A 17,089-nucleotide genomic window follows, 5' to 3' on the forward strand; every position below is an offset into this window, starting at 1 on the left:
TCTCTCTCCAGTGATCAAATCATGACCAGAGGTGTAATGAAAATAAGCCATAAGACACAAGTGTTTTTCCTGTCTATTATTCAGCCGTAATAAACAGTCTTTAACCACCAATGGGCATCAGCATGTGATACAATTAAATGACTAAACTGTTATGACTTTCTACAGTACCTCTCTGTAAAAGGTATTTATGGAGAGAGAGAAACCCAAACCTTCCAAAACAAAGTCATCACCTACAGAGAGATGAACCTGGAGAGCTGCCCCTTAAGCAAGCTGGTCCTGGGGCTCTGTTCACAAGCACAGACCCCACAGAGCCCCAGGACAGCAGCATAATTAGACCCAACCAAATCATGACAAAACAAAAAGATAGCATTCTAGTTTGCTGTAATTATTTGGCCCTAAACAGAGAGTACACAGTGGCAGAATACCTGACCACTGTGACTGACCCAAACTTAAGGAAAGCTTTGACTATGTACAGACTCAGTGAGCATAGCCTTGCTATTGAGAAAGGCCGCCATAGGCAGACATGGCTCTCAAGAGATGACAGGCTATGTGCACACAGCCTACAAAATGAGGTGGAAACTGAGCTGCACTTCCTAACCTCCTGCCAAATGTATGACCATATTAGAGACACATATTTCCCTCAGATTACACAGACCCATAAAGAATTTGAAAACAAACCCAATTTTGATAAAGTCACATATCTATTGGGTGAAATACCAGTGTGCCATCACAGCAGCAATATTTGTGACCTGTTGCCACAAGAAAAGTTCAACCAGTGAAGAACAAACACCATTGTAAATACAACCCGCATTTATGTTTATATATTTTCCCTTTGGTACTTTAACTATTTCAACATAATGCCATTGGAAATGTGAGTGCAATGTTATCTGTTAATTTGTATGGTTGATTATCTACTTCACTTGCTTTGGAAATGTTAACTTATGTTTCCCATGCCAATAAAGCCCTCAAAAAAGAGAGAGAGACACAGACGCAGAGAGACCGAGAGAGAGAGAGACAGAGACAGGGGTTGAGAACACGTGATAGCCTCCAGAGATATTTTGAATGACAAACTCTGTTGTAGTCCCACAGGCCTGAGTTCAGTTGTGTACAGTACCTTGAGGAGCAGCTTGCAGATCTCGTATTTGCCCTTGGCTGCAGCCTCGTGGAGAGGAGTGAACTTCCATAGGTCTGCCACGTTCACCGACGCCCCATGTCTCACCAGCAACTCAGCTACCTCATAGTGACCATAAGAACAGGCGTTGTGCAGGGGCACCAGACCTCTGTAGAGAGAGACAGAGAATGAGATGGATTGAAAGAGACGGAGAGAGATACATCAATGCAGATAGATGGGGAGGCAGAGAGGGAGACAAAGTCAGAAGGGAGAGAGAGAGAGAGAGAGAGAGAGAGAGAGAGAGAGAGAGAGAGAGAGAGAGAGAGTCAGAAGGGGGGAGAGAGAGAGAGTCAGAAGGGGGGAGAAAGAGGGAGAGAGAGAGAGAGAGAGTCAGAAGGGGGAGAGAGAGAGAGTCAGAAGGGGGGAGAGAGAGAGAGAGACAGAAGGCGGAAGGGAGAGAGCGACACAGAAGGGGGGAGAGAGAGAGTCAGAAGGGGGGAGAGAGAGAGAGTGAGAAGGGGGGAGAGAGAGAGAGAGAGAGACAGAAGGGGGAGAGAGAGAGACAGAAGGAGAGAGACAGAAGGAGAGAGAGAGTCAGAAGGGGGGAGAGAGAGAGAGAGAGACAGAAGGGGAGAGAGAGAGAGAGAGACAGACAGAAGGGGAGAGAGAGAGAGACAGAAGGCGGAAGGGAGAGAGCGACACAGAAGGGGGGAGAGAGGGAGAGAAGGCGGAGAGAGAGAGAGAGAGAGAGGAGAGAGAGAGAGAGAGAGAGAGAGAGAGAGAGAGAGAGAGAGAGAGAGAGAGAGAGAGAGAGATTCATTATTGCAATAATGGAGCTGGTCAACAATCGCCCAGAGGTGATCGCTGAGAACCCAATGAGCAGAACTGAGCCACTGCATTTTATAGTTAAGACACATGCTCCTGAATACGTGACAAACAACAGATGTGTGGAACGGGTCAAAAGGTAGAAATGAATAATTCACATCAGATAGTATCTGCAGTGAAGACTGTTCTAATTGTATAAGACAAGGTTATTGTTATCAGCTATCCAGACCAGAGACATCTCCTCCCTGGTACCTCATAGTACACAAATACCAATTCAATCTATGGGATGTAGGCTGTAGGTTTTATCACCAAGCCGACATAAATCAATTTCCAGTGCCAAGCCCCAGAGGCCCAACTCAGTCCACACAGACAAAGATGAGTACAGAGAATCCTTATTCGATGCACAAACAGTATTTTACAACATAATCTTGTAATTTTCTACCATAGACAGACATAACATTCTATATCATCATGGGAGTGGTGGAGCAGAAAAGATGAAAGCACTGTAGAGATAGGAGATAGACAGACACATGCAGATTTCTGAGCTAATAGACAGTGACACACAGACAGATAGGGAGAAAGAAAGACCGATAGCCAGCCAACCACCACCCAGACACATAGTAAGCCAGCCAGCCAGGCAGCCAACCAGCCAGACAGATAGTCTAAAGACTCACCCCTTGTCTTTAGCGTGGACATCGGCCCCATGATGCAGCAGGTACTCCACCACCGCCACACGGTTGTAACCGGCGGCGAAGTGCAGTGGAGTGGAGTGACGACCCTCCAGGTCCCGACAATTCACATTCTGTGGAGAGCACAATGACTGCAAGGAGAGAGAGAGAACCGTTTTACATTCCGACAGCAGCAAAGCAGTCTGCAGAGAGAGAGAGTGGAAAAAGAGAAACACACTCAGTTTCCATTCTAACATTCAGTTAACAGCAGCACAGGCAGATCAAATCAAACCTGAAAAAGCAGCAGAGGTGAAAATGGCACGTTTTCAAATCATTCTTACAATATCTTGAGTTGCAGCCTGGTCTCATAGACTAGACGTAACATGGTAAACTTAAATCCGGGACACTCAAATTAGTATGATACAGTCATATGTTATGTTTGGTGTGGTTACATATGACTGAAGGTTACTTAAGGCAAAAACAGAAGTGGGGTATCAACCCAAAGTTTGCACGTTCAAAACTTAAATCACAGACAACAGTAGCATTCAAGCTAATGCAAATACTTACTACTTTTTTAGCTTTAGCTTTTTTGGATTTGTAACATATCATTTCGCTGTATGAATTGCAATTCGTAACATATAAGAATTGTAATTCGTAAAATAACACATAATTTGTAACATATCAAAATAATTGTAATTCATAAAATACAAAATAATTTGTAACATATTGTACGAATGGCAATTCCTAACATGTACGAAATGATGGACATCCATAAATGAATACATACCATAAGAAACATAACATATCATACTAATGGAGTGTCCCAGATGTACATTTACTATGTTACGTCTACCCCTGAATGCAGGTTGGGAGTTGAAGGTGATGCAGTCCAGTGAGTTCACATACCAAGACAAAGAGTAGTAGAAAATCCAATAACAGTTTCCATATCAACGGGTCCTGTGCATGTCGTGTATTAGCCTTCTTTTTCTTGTGAGTCAGCTCGCTATGCCAGCGAGTAAGGACCACACAGACGCACGCACACACACTTAAATGAGAATCCTACCTTCACAGTGTCCAGATCTCCAGCTTTAGCTGCCTCCAGGAGTTGATAGTCTACATCAGAGTTCCTCACAGGTACATTTTCTGGGCAAGCAAAAAGAACATCACATAATCACCAACCAGCGTCTCAGTGTAACACAACCCCAGCCAGCAGAAAGGTCACTCTGTCACTGCACAGTCGCTTTCCATGGAAGACACAGCGATGGAACCGACAAAGACTGTCTGAATAGAATGGAGAGGAGATAAAGGTAAATAAACACAAACCCACACCACAGGAGGTTGGTGGCACCATAATTGGGGAGGGCAGTCTAGTGGTAATGACTGGAGAAATCAGTGGAAAGGTATCAAATACATCAAACATGTGGGTTCTATGTGTTTGATGCCGTTCCATCAGTTCCTTTCCAGACATTATTATGAGCCGTCCTCCCCTCAGCAGCCTCCACTGACCCACACATATTCAGAGCTGTCAGGCACACACATATATTCTCTCTCTTGCTGTCTCTCTCCTTCTCTCTCTGTTGTCTCTCCGTACCACTGAGTATCTGCTGCACGGCCTCGTTGCCCATCTGTGAGGCGGTGAATCCCTGTAGTGAGAGGATGGAGGCGTCTGCGCCGTAGCTCAGCAGCAGCCTGCAGGTCTGGAGGTGTCCTGCCATGGCAGCACGGTGCAGGGCTGTCTGCCCCAGGGTGTCCAGTGCATTCATCTGGGAGACAGGGAATGAGTGAGGAGAGGGGTTGTGGGGATTGAGCTGTGCTGTGAGTGAATTTTCCCCAGCTGAGCCCTAAGGCTGCTAGAGCTCTTCAGAGACTATCAGCCCCGAGCAGGAACTGGGAGTGTTTGCGTGCACATCCATTTTGTGTGTGTGTGTGTGAGCGTTTTTGGGAGGTCTACTGCATATGTAAATGTATATGTGTCTATAAGAGCATGCATGTCTAAGTTTGCTTCCTGACAGACTTATTCATTCAGCATCATCTCCGTTTCTCTTAGCTCCTGGGATGTCCTCATTTGATTCAACTCCAATGAAAGGGGAGGCTCTGCTTAGAACAACACAGCACAGCCCTGCTCCCCACAGACACACTGATCTGAGCACAGCAGAAAAACTCCAATACTAGGCACTGCTTGACTGTGTTGACTGCTCAGCCAGCCAGGCAGGCAGTCAGGCACGTGCTGCTGTTTACTTTAGATGGCTGAAGGGATGTATGGCTGAGGATGTATGGCTGAGGATGGCTGAAGGGATGGATGGCTGAGGATGGCTGAAGGGATGGATGGCTGAGGATGGCTGAAGGGATGGATGGCTGAAGGGATGTATGGCTGAGGATGGCTGAAGGGATGGATGGCTGAAGGGATGGATGGCTGAGGATGGCTGAAGGGATGGATGGCTGAGGATGGCTGAAGGATGGATGGCTGAAGGGATGTATGGCTGAGGATGGCTGAAGGGATGGATGGCTGAAGGGATATATGGCTGAGGATGGCTGAAGGGATGGATGGCTGAAGGGATGTATGGCTGAGGATGGCTGAAGGGATGGATGGCTGAAGGGATGGATGGATGAAGGTATGTATGGCTGAGGATGGCTGAAGATGGGTGGCTGAGGATGGGTGAAGGTATGTATGGCTGAAGGGATGGATGGATGAAGGTATGTATGGCTGAGGATGGCTGAAGATGGGTGGCTGAGGATGGGTGAAGGGATGGATGGCTGAAGGGCTGGATTGCTAAGGATGGGTGGCTGAAGGGATGGATGGCTGAGGATGGGTGAATGGATGGATGGCTGAGGATGGGTGAATGGCTAAAGGGATGAATGGCTGAAGGGATGGATAGCTGAGGTGAATAATGTTTACTTTGGATGTCTGTTCCCTCTGTCATGCTCCCTACCCAGCTAACTAGTGCTGGGTCTCTGTGGGGGATAGCTACCTGCACTCATGACTTTGGAAGGACAAGCCAGACATGGCAGTTAAAGGACCACTGCGTGTAGAGGCTTCTCTTTTCTGGATAGCTGCTCAACGAACGCTGCTGTCAAAAGCACCACAGAGCCTCTCATGTCTGTCTCGGCCGTGTTTCTTTAGAAAGCAATATAAAACATACAACACTGACACTATTGAAATAAATCTATCAAGGAAAGATATCAAGAGGATTCTCTTTAGTGGCTGTCTGGCTTTAAACAGTGTACACCTGGTGTGTGTCTTGCCCCAGGCCTGCATCAGAGGACAGCCTGTTAAGGTGAGATCTTCAGGGGGAATGGCAGGCTCTGAACACTCCATCCATTAGGTCATTCTTATCTGATGGAGCTCTCAGAACCAGACAGTCTTTTCCCGCTGTCCAGACTGTTGGTGCGTTAAGTAATACCATACGCGATTCAGCTCCAAAACAGGTGACTTCAGATTGCCACCCGACACTGAGAAGACAAAACTCTCTGTCTTTGGGTAGTTAGTTAGAGAAACATCATGCCTCCCAGGGTTTGGGTTCAATCAAATGGCTCAGATTTACACTCGGATTAGGTGTTTCCATTGAACCTGCCCGTCTGGGTGAAGGGATGGATGGGTGAGGATGGGTGAAGGGATGGATGGGTGAGGATGGGTGAAGGGATGGATGGATGAGGATAGGGGAAGGGATGGATGGGTGAGGATGGGTGAAGGGATGGATGGATGGATGGGTGAAGGGATGGATGGGTGAGGATGGGTGAAGGGATGGGTGAAGGGATGGATGGATGAGGATGGGTGAAGGGATGGATGGGTGAGGATGGGTGAAGGGATGGATGGGTGAGGATGGGTGAAGGGATGGATGGGTGAAGGGATGGATGGGTGAGGATGGGTGAAGAGATGGATGGGTGAAGGGATGGATGGGTGAGGAGATGGATGGATGAGGATAGGGGAAGGGATGTATGGGTGAGGATAGGAGAAGGGATGGATGGGTGAGGATGGATGGATGGGTGAGGATGGGTGAAGGGATGGATGGGTGAGGATGGGTGAAGGGATGGATGGGTGAGGATGGGTGAAGGGATGGATGGGTGAGGATGGGTGAAGGGATGGATGGATGAGGATAGGGGAAGGGATGGATGGGTGAGGATAGGAGAAGGGATGGATGGATGGGTGAAGGGATGGATGGATGGATGGATGGGTGAAGGGATGGATGGGTGAGGATGGGTGAAGGGATGGATGGATGGGTGAGGATGGGTGAAGGGATGGATGGATGGGTGAATGGATGGATGGGTGAAGGGATGGATGGGTGAGGATGGGTGAAGGGATGGATGGATGGGTGAGGATGGGTGAAGGGATGGATGGGTGAGGATAGGGGAAGGGATGGATGGGTGAGGATAGGAGAAGGGATGGATGGGTGAGGATGGGTGAAGGGATTGATGGATGGGTGAGGGATGAATGGGTGAAGGGATGAATGGGTGAAGGGATGGATGGATGGGTGAAGGGATGGATGGATGGGTGAAGGGATGGATGGATGGGTGAAGGGATGGATGGATGGGTGAAGGGATGGATGGATGGGTGAAGGGATGGATGGATGGGTGAAGTGATGGATGGATGGGTGAAGGGATGGATGGATGGGTGTGGATGGGTGAAGGGATGGATGGGTGAGGATGGGTGAAGGGATGGATGGGTGAGGATGGGTGAAGGGATGGATGGATGGGTGAAGGGATGGATGGGTGAGGATGGGTGAAGGGATGGATGGATGGGTGAGGATGGGTGAAGGGATGGATGGATGGGTGAAGGGATGGATGGGTGAGGATGGGTGAAGGGATGGATGGGTGAAGGGATGGATGGATGGGTGAGGATGGGTGAAGGGGATATGCTCGAGATGGCATAGCAGTTCAGACGTCTTTTGTCCTCGTCTTGTCGTGTCCTGTATATATATATATTTACAACTTTTTTCACATACATTTTACTTTTATTTTCCATCAACTCATCTTCAAAACACTCTCCTGCAACCCGCCTCACCAATTTATATTTATAAATAAGTATTAAGTATTATTTACCTCAAATCTGCAATCCTCCAAGAAGCTAGCCAGAAGCTTGCCAGAAACTCAAAGAAGCTAGCCAGAAACTAGCCAGAAGCTAGCCAGGAGCTAGCCCAGAAGCTAATCCAGAAGCTAATCCAGAAGCTAGTTCAGAAGCTAGTTCAGAAGCTAGTTAGCTTCCTTACTGGCAAATCGTTAGTATTCAGCTAACCACGGTTTGTGGTCATCAGCTATCCTTTAGCTCGAAAATCTATCGCCAGTTTTGTACGGCGCAGCGCGGCTAGGAACGGAACATACCGGACCAATTTTTCTCTCCATGTCCCTGGATTTCAACTGCTATCTGGACATTCATACCCGGATCTCACAGCTAGCTAGCTGCTATCCGTGTGACTATCTGCTTTCGTCGATTCCGGAGCAAACATCAATTACTCCGGAGCTAGCCAGCTCCGTCAATCACTCCTGAGCTTCGTCAATCACTCCTGGGCTGCAGTCACCTATCCGGACCCGTTTTACTGCCTACGCGGAGCCCCACCGGGCCTTCACAACTGGACTGCCGACGTTATCTACCCGAAGGAGATCCGGCTGGCTCCTCCATCGCGACGTTACCTGAACGCCCATCTGCGGCCTGCTAACCGTCTTACCGGCTGCTCTCAGAATAGACAATCGGACAATTTATTTATTTGTATTATTATTATGTTTCTTCTTGGGCCTCTATAACTATATCTATTGTTTTTCATGTAATTTTTTTTTTGTGTGTGATTTGGATTAATCCCCTCTACCACATGGAACCCCACTAATCTACTGACGGAACGCAAGTGGTGGCTAGGATGCCTCTCCTTAATGTCAATATGTCTTGTCCATTGCTGTTCTGGTTAGTGTTTATTGGCTTATTTCACTGTAGAGCCTCTAGTCCTGCTCACTATACCTTATCCAACTTATTAGTTCCACCACCCACACATGCAATGACATCTCCTGGTTTCAATGATGTTTCTAGAGACAATATCTCTCTCTTCATCACTCAATACCTAGGTTTACCTCCACTGTATTCACATCCTACCATACCTTTGTCTGTACATTACACCTTGATGCTATTTTATCGCCCCCAGAAACCTCCTTTTACTCTCTGTTCCAGACGTTCTAGACGACCAATTCTTATTGCTTTCAGCCGCACCCTTATTCTTCTCCTCCTATGTTCCTCTGGCGATGTAGAGGTGAATCCAGGCCCTGCAGTGCCTAGCTCCACTCCTATTCCCCAGGCACTCTCTTTTGATGACTTCTGTAACCGTAATAGCCTTGGTTTCATGCATGGTAACATTAGAAGCCTCCTCCCTAAGTTTGTTCTATTCACTGCTTTAGCACACTCTGCCAACCCGGATGTTCTAGCTGTGTCTGAATCCTGGCTTAGGAAGACCACCAAAAATTCAGAAATGTTAATTCCAAACTACAACATTTTCAGGCAAGATAGAACTGCCAAAGTTGTGTTGCAATCTACTGCAAAAATAGCCTGCAGAGTTCTGTCCTACTATCGAGGTCTGTACCCAAACAATTTGAACTTCTACTTTTAAAAATCCACCTCTCTAAAAACAAGTCTCTCACCGTTGCTGCCTGCTATAGACCACCCTCTGCCCCCAGCTGTGCTCTGGACACCATATGTGAACTGATTGCCCCCCATCTATCTTCAGAGCTCGTGCTGCTAGGCGACCTAAACTGGAACATGCTTAACACCCCAGCCATCCTACAATCTAAACTCGATGCCCTCAATCTCACACAAATTATCAATGAACCTACCAGGTACCCCCCCAAAGCCTTAAACACGGGCACCCTCATAGATATCATCCTAACCAACTTCCCCTCTAAATACACTTCTGCTGTCTTCAACCAAGATCTCAGCGATCACTGCCTCATTGCCTGCATCCGTAATGGGTCAGCGGTCAAACGACCTCCACTCATCACTGTAAAACGCTCCCTGAAACACTTCAGCGAGCAGGCCTTTCTAATCGACCTGGCCGGGGTATCTGGGAAGGATATTGATCTCATCCCGTCAGTAGAGGATGCCTGGATATTTTTTTTAAATGCCTTCCTAACCATCTTAAATAAACATGCCCCATTCAAGAAATGTAGAACCAGGAACAGATATAGCCCTTGGTTCTCCCCAGACCTGACTGCCCTTAACCAACACAAAAACATTCTATGGCGTTCTGCATTAGCATCGAACAGCCCCCGTGATATGCAGCTGTTCAGGGAAGCAAGAAACCGTTATACACAGGCAGTTAGAAAAGCCAAGGCTAGCTTTTTCAAGCAGAAATTTGCTTCCTGCAACACTAACTCAAAAAAGTTCTGGGACACTGTAAAGTCCATGGAGAATAAGAACACCTCCTCCCAGCTGCCCACTGCACTGAAGATAGGAAACACTGTCACCACTGATAAATCCACCATAATTGAGAATTTCAATAAGCATTTTTCTACGGCTGGCCATGCTTTCCACCTGGCTACTCCTACCCCGGTCAACAGCACTGCACCCCCAACAGCAACTCTCGCCCAAGCCTTCCCCATTTCTCCTTCTCCCAAATCCATTCAGCTGATGTTCTGAAAGAGCTGAAAAATCTGGACCCCTACAAATCAGCCGGGCTAGACAATCTGGACCCTTTCTTTCTAAAATGATCTGCCGAAATTGTTGCCACCCCTATTACTAGCCTGTTCAACCTCTCTTTCGTGTCGTCTGAGATTCCCAAAGATTGGAAAGCAGCTGCGGTCATCCCCCTCTTCAAAGGGGGGGACACTCTTGACCCAAACTGCTACAGACCTATATCTATCCTACCATGCCTTTCTAAGGTCTTCGAAAGTCAAGTCAACAAACAGATTACCGACCATTTCGAATCTCACCATACCTTCTCTGCTATGCAATCTGGTTTCAGAGCTGGTCATGGGTGCACCTCAGCCACGCTCAAGGTCCTAAACGATATCTTAACCGCCATCGATAAGAAACATTACTGTGCAGCCGTATTCATTGATCTGGCCAAGGCTTTCGACTCTGTCAATCACCACATCCTCATCGGCAGACTCGACAGCCTTGGTTTCTCAATTGATTGCCTCGCCTGGTTCACCAACTACTTCTCTGATAGAGTTCAGTGTGTCAAATCGGAGGGTCTGCTGTCCGGACCTCTGGCAGTCTATGGGGGTGCCACAGGGTTCAATTCTTGGACCGACTCTCTTCTCTGTATACATCAATGAGGTCGCTCTTGCTGCTGGTGAGTCTCTGATCCACCTCTACGCAGACGACACCATTCTGTATACATCCGGCCCTTCTTTGGACACTGTGTTAACAACCCTCCAGGCAAGCTTCAATGACATACAACTCTCCTTCTGTGGCCTCCAATTGCTCTTAAATACAAGTAAAACTAAATGCATGCTCTTCAACCGATCGCTACCTGCACCTACCCGCCTGTCCAACATCACTACTCTGGACGGCTCTGACTTAGAATACGTGGACAACTACAAATACTTAGGTGTCTGGTTAGACTGTAAACTCTCCTTCCAGACCCATATCAAACATCTCCAATCCAAAGTTAAATCTAGAATTGGCTTCCTATTTCGCAACAAAGCATCCTTCACTCATGCTGCCAAACATACCCTTGTAAAACTGACCATCCTACCAATCCTCGACTTTGGCGATTTCATTTACAAAATAGCCTCCAATACCCTACTCAACAAATTGGATGCAGTCTATCACAGTGCAATCCGTTTTGTCACCAAAGCCCCATATACTACCCACCATTGCGACCTGTACGCTCTCGTTGGCTGTCCCTCGCTTCATACTCGTCGCCAAACCCACTGGCTCCATGTCATCTACAAGACCCTGCTAGGTAAAGTCCCCCCTTATCTCAGCTCGCTGGTCACCATAGCATCTCCCACCTGTAGCACACGCTCCAGCAGGTATATCTCTCTAGTCACCCCCAAAACCAATTCTTTCTTTGGCCGCCTCTCCTTCCAGTTCTCTGCTGCCAATGACTGGAACGAACTACAAAAATCTCTGAAACTGGAAAAACTTATCTCCCTCACTAGCTTTAAGCACCAACTGTCAGAGCATCTTACAGATTACTGCACCTGTACATAGCCCACCTATAATTTAGCCCAAACAACTACCTCTTTCCCAACTGTATTTAATTCATTAATTTATTTTGCTCCTTTGCACCCCATTATTTTTATTTCTACTTTGCACATTCTTCCATTGCAAAACTACAATTCCAGTGTTTTACTTGCTATATTGTATTTACTTTGCCACCATGGCCTTTTTTGCCATTACCTCCCTTCTCACATAATTTGCTCACCTGTATTATTGACTGTATGTTTGTTTTACTCCATGTAACTCTGTCCTGTCTGCTTTGCTTTATATTGGCCAGGTCGCAATTGTAAATGAGGTTCTCAACTTGCCTACCTGGTTAACTAAAGGTGGGGATGGATGGGTGAAGGGATGGGTGAAGGAATGGATGGGTGATGGATGGGTGAAGGGATGGATGGATGGGTGAGGATGGGTGAAGGAATGGATGGGTGAAGGGATGGGTGAAGGAATGGATGGGTGATGGATGGGTGAAGGGATGGATGGATGGGTGAGGATGGGTGAAGGAATGGATGGGTGAAGGGATGGATGGATGGGTGAGGATGGGTGAAGGGATGGATGGGTGAAGGGATGGATGGATGGGTGAGGTAAATACTGTACCTTTGCTCCATGTTTCTGCAACACCTCCATGATGTCATTGTGTGCCCTCTCAGCAGCCACGTGTAGGGGAGTCATGAAGCTGCAGCAACAAAACGCACCCACAGGTTTGAGTCCACATAGTCATGACATAAGTGGTTAGGGGATGAGGTCAGACAGAGGTCAGGTAAACAGGAAGACACTCACTCCTTGTTCTTCTCGTTGACGTTGGCACCTTTACGTAACAGCAGCTCTGTGACCTGCTTCCGCTTGGGGTGAGGAGAGGCCACTGAACAGTGCTGCAACACAAGAAGAGTTCATTTAACACTGTAGCCCTGTGTGGTGTGTGTAGTGTGTGTAGTGTGTGTGTCTTACCAGTGCCGTCTCGTGGGTCTGTGGGTGTTTGAAGTTGATAATCTCTAGAGCAAGGGTCTTCTTGGCCTTGGCCATGTCTGCCTCCCGCGCTGCCTGGAGCAGAGAGTGACCCTTAAACTCATCTACACAACACACACAGGGCGGAGAGAAAGACCATGTCATCCAAACAGTTACACACACAACCCAAAACATTTTATTGTGTGGGCCTGTGTGACAGTGTGTGTGTTTGTGTGTCAGTGTGTTAGAGAAGATGCTGTTCTCACAGGCGAGTCTCTCTTTGAGCTCTGGGGTGGGGGCCATGTCCACAGCACTCTTCCCGTGACAGTTGACCAGGGAGGGGTCAGCCCCGTGGCTCAGCAGCAGAGAACACACCTCCACGCGGTTCTTCGAGGCAGCTTCGTGGAGAGGGGTGAACTGCCACAGGTCCATGGCATTAACACACGCTCCGTGCTACAGGAAACAGAGAGGGGTGTTAGACACAATCGATATTGTAAAGGAAAGAAAGTGGCAGGTAGGTGAAAATGTTTTTTTGAAACTAGTCCAATAAGAGCAAAGATTTTGCGGAACTTTTCATTGAGGCGTTACGACTCAGGTGTTACCGCAGCACTCACGTGATATCTGACATCAAACATCAGGTGAGTGATGAGGACTTCCCGTAAACTAGCCAGTCAGTCTTGAGACTTAAAGACCAACTCAGACAAGAAGTGAAAAAAGTCTGAGTTTTCTGTCAAAGGAACCCAGATAGGTTTTTCAGGCAGTGACAGAGCTGCTACGAATCCCTCTGAAAACACCTGATAAAATAACGTCTTTCTCAGGACCCACTATACAAGAGCTATTCAACTCTGACCCTACGAGGAGCCTGCTGGTTTCCTGTTCAACCTGATTATGAGGGCTAAAATCAGTCCCTGGTTTGAGGGGAACAATGGAGAGTTTAATTTGAGGGCTCTATAGCCTCTGAGCTAAAGGATTCTCACTTTCATAATATATGCCATTTAAAAGAGGCTTTTATCCAAAGCAACTTACAGTCATGCGTGCATACATTTTAAGTATGGGTGGTCCCAGGAACCAAACCCACTGTCCTGGCGTTGCTAGCATCATGCTCTACCAACTGAGCTCCACAGCCACACCATAACAAGCATGCCAGGACACACACGAAGCAGCAGAGGCGAGTAGAAATGCTGCATTTCTTACCTTCAGCAGCAGCTCTGTCACTTCGTAGTGACCATAGGAACAGGCATTATGGAGAGGAACCAGACCCCTGAGGGTGAGAGGCACACATAGACAACATTCATTCACATACGAAACAGACTTTGTATATCTGTGTAATGAACAGCTCAGTTAGTTATGAAGTGTGAACTCAACATTTCAAAAACATTGGGGGGGACACGACACATGGCAAACAACAAACACACTTACCCTTTGTCCTTTGCATGTACGTCGGCACCGTGCTGTAGTAGGAGCTGGACTATTCTGACCCGGTTGTATCCTGCAGCCAGGTGGAGAGGGGTGGACTACAGAGGAGAAAAGAGAGAGAGAATAATCAGAATAAGACAAGGAAATCTGAGACGACACTTTCTACCTAACAAAACACCCCCTACTGGGCAAGAGCAGGAGGTGGATGCCCATGACCACACCTATAGCGCGTTAGCACTGCTCCTCAGTGGTAGCCTATATATGAGTGTGTGTCTCTGGGGAGAGAGGTTGATGGGAGATCCCAGAGAGGGAGGAATGGACTCAGGAGGATGGAACGTTTACCAGGAGGTGGTTCACTGAAACAGAACTACAATGAGCTCAGAACCAGAATCAGCAATACAAAGAGCTGATCTGGGAGGAAAATATCATTGTGATCATTATAGTTAACACTTCAGGGTAAACCCCAGTGGGCTAGCCTTGGCTATATGACTGCACTGCTTTACATATCCTTTCACATCTACTCGCTTCTCTTTTGTTATTGTCTTCCAGATGGAGGCTGTGTGTGTGTGTGTGTGTGTGTGTGTGTGTGTGTGTGTGTGTGTGTGTGTGTGTGTGTGTGTGTGTGTGTGTGTGTGTGTGTGTGTGTGTGTGTGTGTGTGTGTGTGTGTGTGTGTGTGTGTGTATAACCTAAATTATGTTAATCTCATCTCACAGACTCGGTCTTCCCACTGAATAGTCAAATAGCGTACATCACCTCATTTAAAATAATTAGTGCAATTAGGGAACTGCCAACTCAAGCTGGACCAAAAATGTGAATCAATGGCTTCCCTCGTAGCAGCCATGTGAAAGCCTCTCTCAGCTGTTTCTGCTTTGAGCAGAGTGCTCGACACATTAGTCAACAGTCAAGTAGTGAAGCGCTAGAACAATGGCTGCTGCCAACACAACACAGGAAATTGGTGCTTTGGTGCCAGTTTGTTGGGCTGTCCTACAACTGTGATTCTGGAAAATCATGAAATGTAGCTTGCTACGTTTGTTGTGAAGAGGCAGTGACTGATTTCGAGCAAACGCAGACAAAACAACAAACCTAAGGAGGAGCTGAAAAGAAAAGGAAGCATCATGGAAGAGACAGCAGCAGTGGAGTTCTATCAACAGAACACACAGATGACTAGTGGAGCATCATGGAAGAGACAGCAGCAGTGGAGTTCTATCAACAGAACACACAGATGACTAGTGGAGCATCATGGAAGAGACAGCAGCAGTGGAGTTCTATCAACAGAACACACAGATGACTAGTGGAGCATCATGGAAGAGACAGCAGCAGTGGAGTTCTATCAACAGAACACACAGATGACTAGTGGAGCATCATGGAAGAGACAGCAGCAGTGGAGTTCTATCAACAGAACACACAGATGACTAGTGGAGCATCATGGAAGAGACAGCAGCAGTGGAGTTCTATCAACAGAACACACAGATGACTAGTGAAGCATCATGGAAGAGACAGCAGCAGTGGAGTTCTATCAACAGAACACACAGATGACTAGTGGAGCATCATGGAAGAGACAGCAGCAGTGGAGTTCTATCAACAGAACACACAGATGACTAGTGGAGCATCATGGAAGAGACAGCAGCAGTGGAGTTCTATCAACAGAACACACAGATGACTAGTGGAGCATCATGGAAGAGACAGCAGCAGTGGAGTTCTATCAACAGAACACACAGATGACTAGTGGAGCATCATGGAAGAGACAGCAGCAGTGGAGTTCTATCAACAGAACACACAGATGACTAGTGGAGCATCATGGAAGAGACAGCAGCAGTGGAGTTCTATCAACAGAACACACAGATGACTAGTGAAGCATCATGGAAGAGACAGCAGCAGTGGAGTTCTATCAACAGAACACACAGATGACTAGTGGAGCATCATGGAAGAGACAGCAGCAGTGGAGTTCTATCAACAGAACACACAGATGACTAGTGGAGCATCATGGAAGAGACAGCAGCAGTGGAGTTCTATCAACAGAACACACAGATGACTAGTGGAGCATCATGGAAGAGACAGCAGCAGTGGAGTTCTATCAACAGAACACACAGATGACTAGTGGAGCATCATGGAAGAGACAGCAGCAGTGGAGTTCTATCAACAGAACACACAGATGACTAGTGGAGCATCATGGAAGAGACAGCAGCAGTGGAGTTCTATCAACAGAACACACAGATGACTAGTGGAGCATCATGGAAGAGACAGCAGCAGTGGAGTTCTATCAACAGAACACACAGATGACTAGTGAAGCATCATGGAAGAGACAGCAGCAGTGGAGTTCTATCAACAGAACACACAGATGACTAGTGGAGCATCATGGAAGAGACAGCAGCAGTGGAGTTCTATCAACAGAACACACAGATGACTAGTGGAGCATCATGGAAGAGACAGCAGCAGTGGAGTTCTATCAACAGAACACACAGATGACTAGTGGAGCATCATGGAAGAGACAGCAGCAGTGGAGTTCTATCAACAGAACACACAGATGACTAGTGGAGCATCATGGAAGAGACAGCAGCAGTGGAGTTCTATCAACAGAACACACAGATGACTAGTGGAGCATCATGGAAGAGACAGCAGCAGTGGAGTTCTATCAACAGAACACACAGATGACTAGTGGAGCATCATGGAAGAGACAGCAGCAGTGGAGTTCTATCAACAGAACACACAGATGACTAGTGAAGCATCATGGAAGAGACAGCAGCAGTGGAGTTCTATCAACAGAACACACAGATGACTAGTGGAGCATCATGGAAGAGACAGCAGCAGTGGAGTTCTATCAACAGAACACACAGATGACTAGTGGAGCATCATGGAAGAGACAGCAGCAGTGGAGTTCTATCAACAGAACACACAGATGACTAGTGGAGCATCATGGAAGAGACAGCAGCAGTGGAGTTCTATCAACAGAACACACAGGTGACTAGTGAAGCATCATGGAAGAG

General features: G+C 47.2%; 2 protein-coding genes across 2 annotated transcripts in view; one reads left to right on the forward strand and one right to left on the reverse strand.

Moving 5' to 3' along the window:
* LOC118380885 (putative cytochrome P450 120) overlaps positions 1 to 17,089 on the forward strand; it is a 345,267-nt gene that overhangs the window by 135,092 nt on the left and 193,086 nt on the right. The gene's annotated exons all lie outside the window — the stretch shown is intronic.
* Positions 1 to 17,089, reverse strand: part of LOC118371101 (poly [ADP-ribose] polymerase tankyrase-1-like) — a 178,274-nt gene that overhangs the window by 23,959 nt on the left and 137,226 nt on the right. Inside the window, exons 6-15 of the mRNA XM_052458728.1 lie at positions 14,108 to 14,202; positions 13,883 to 13,949; positions 12,955 to 13,141; positions 12,692 to 12,813; positions 12,524 to 12,615; positions 12,341 to 12,419; positions 4,196 to 4,367; positions 3,668 to 3,747; positions 2,611 to 2,807; positions 1,115 to 1,280 (exon numbers count right to left, since the gene is read on the reverse strand). Coding sequence (XP_052314688.1) covers positions 1,115 to 1,280; positions 2,611 to 2,807; positions 3,668 to 3,747; positions 4,196 to 4,367; positions 12,341 to 12,419; positions 12,524 to 12,615; positions 12,692 to 12,813; positions 12,955 to 13,141; positions 13,883 to 13,949; positions 14,108 to 14,202 — 1,257 coding nt within the window. The remainder of the gene's footprint in view (positions 1 to 1,114; positions 1,281 to 2,610; positions 2,808 to 3,667; positions 3,748 to 4,195; positions 4,368 to 12,340; positions 12,420 to 12,523; positions 12,616 to 12,691; positions 12,814 to 12,954; positions 13,142 to 13,882; positions 13,950 to 14,107; positions 14,203 to 17,089) is intronic.

The sequence above is a fragment of the Oncorhynchus keta genome, chromosome 12 (genome assembly GCF_023373465.1).
Source record: "Oncorhynchus keta strain PuntledgeMale-10-30-2019 chromosome 12, Oket_V2, whole genome shotgun sequence".
NCBI classification, from domain to species: domain Eukaryota; kingdom Metazoa; phylum Chordata; class Actinopteri; order Salmoniformes; family Salmonidae; genus Oncorhynchus; species Oncorhynchus keta.